This window comes from Camelina sativa, chromosome 16 (assembly GCF_000633955.1).
Source record: "Camelina sativa cultivar DH55 chromosome 16, Cs, whole genome shotgun sequence".
Taxonomy (NCBI): domain Eukaryota; kingdom Viridiplantae; phylum Streptophyta; class Magnoliopsida; order Brassicales; family Brassicaceae; genus Camelina; species Camelina sativa.
In genome coordinates, this window is record NC_025700.1 from 24853160 (window position 1) to 24854180 (window position 1021).

The 1021-nt window shown below is 41.4% G+C and overlaps 1 protein-coding gene across 2 annotated transcripts in view; it reads left to right on the forward strand.

The window, feature by feature from the left end:
- Window positions 1-1021, forward strand: part of LOC104752297 (N-acylphosphatidylethanolamine synthase-like) — a 5227-nt gene that overhangs the window by 2039 nt on the left and 2167 nt on the right. The window contains exons 4-7 of one of the 2 annotated variants that reach the window (XM_010474401.2): window positions 19-79; window positions 248-333; window positions 418-555; window positions 746-960. In XM_010474401.2, the coding sequence (XP_010472703.1) occupies window positions 19-79; window positions 248-333; window positions 418-555; window positions 746-960 (500 nt within the window). Of the gene's footprint in view, window positions 1-18; window positions 80-247; window positions 334-417; window positions 556-745; window positions 1015-1021 lie in introns of both variants that reach the window. The other variant, XM_019237610.1, reaches the window with a different exon arrangement.

Sequence of the window (1021 nt, forward strand, 5' to 3'; positions counted from 1 at the left end):
CTAGAATTGGCTCGCTGGGTTCTTGCTGCAGAGGACATATGTTTCAGGAACCCTATCTTCTCCTACATTTTCCGCACTGGTATGTCATATGTTTTCGTTCTTGTCTTCTTCTCAGCTGAAAGACTGTGCAATCAGTGTTTTGTATGATTTTCCCGATTTGGACTTTTGTTAGTAGGATTTGGTGGTTTTCCTTCTTACCAAAATAGGATTTTTCTCATGATGAATGTTAATGATTTCTTCTGAGCAGGAAAATGTATACCTATAACTAGAGGTGGTGGAATCTACCAAGAACACATGAATGAATCTCTCCAGCGATTAAAAGATGGATCTTGGGTAGTTATCTTGCACATTTAAACATTCTTTCTTTCTGGGCTTTTCTGACCTCTAACCGTTGGTACTACTCACCATGACTAGTAGCTGCATACCTTCCCAGAGGGAAAGGTGTTTCAAGAAGATGTTCCTATAAGACGACTAAAATGGGGAACTGCAAGCCTCATCGCCCGCTCTCCAGTTACCCCAATCGTCTTGCCAATAATTCACCGTGGTTTTGAGGAGGTAACTCGTCCATGTCCCATCTTAGTCTGCTTAACTTAATAATCGTTCAAATTAGTATAGCTAAATGCCTGCAGAAACAAGAATAAACCATGAACTATGATGCATCCATTTTCCAAAATTCGAATTTGCTTTTCTGATAGTTATATGTTTTCATTCCATGGTACTTATCCACATTATTGTATCCACTTAGATGATGCCGGAGAACTACTTGAATGGTAGAAGACCACTGGTACCGCTGTGCAACAAAAACCTTAAAGTTGTGGTTGGCGAACCAATTGAGTTTAATGTTCCCATGATGGTTGAGACTGCTGTCTTGGACTCCCGCCATGTAACTGCTCCTCATCAAGAATCAAAATGGCCTATCCTCACTTCTGCTGGCCAGGAGCTAGACGAAACTGCTCAGAGATGCCTCTACGTAGCTCTTTCCGAGAAGATTCAATCCTCCTTGGAAACCTTGAGGCTCTTA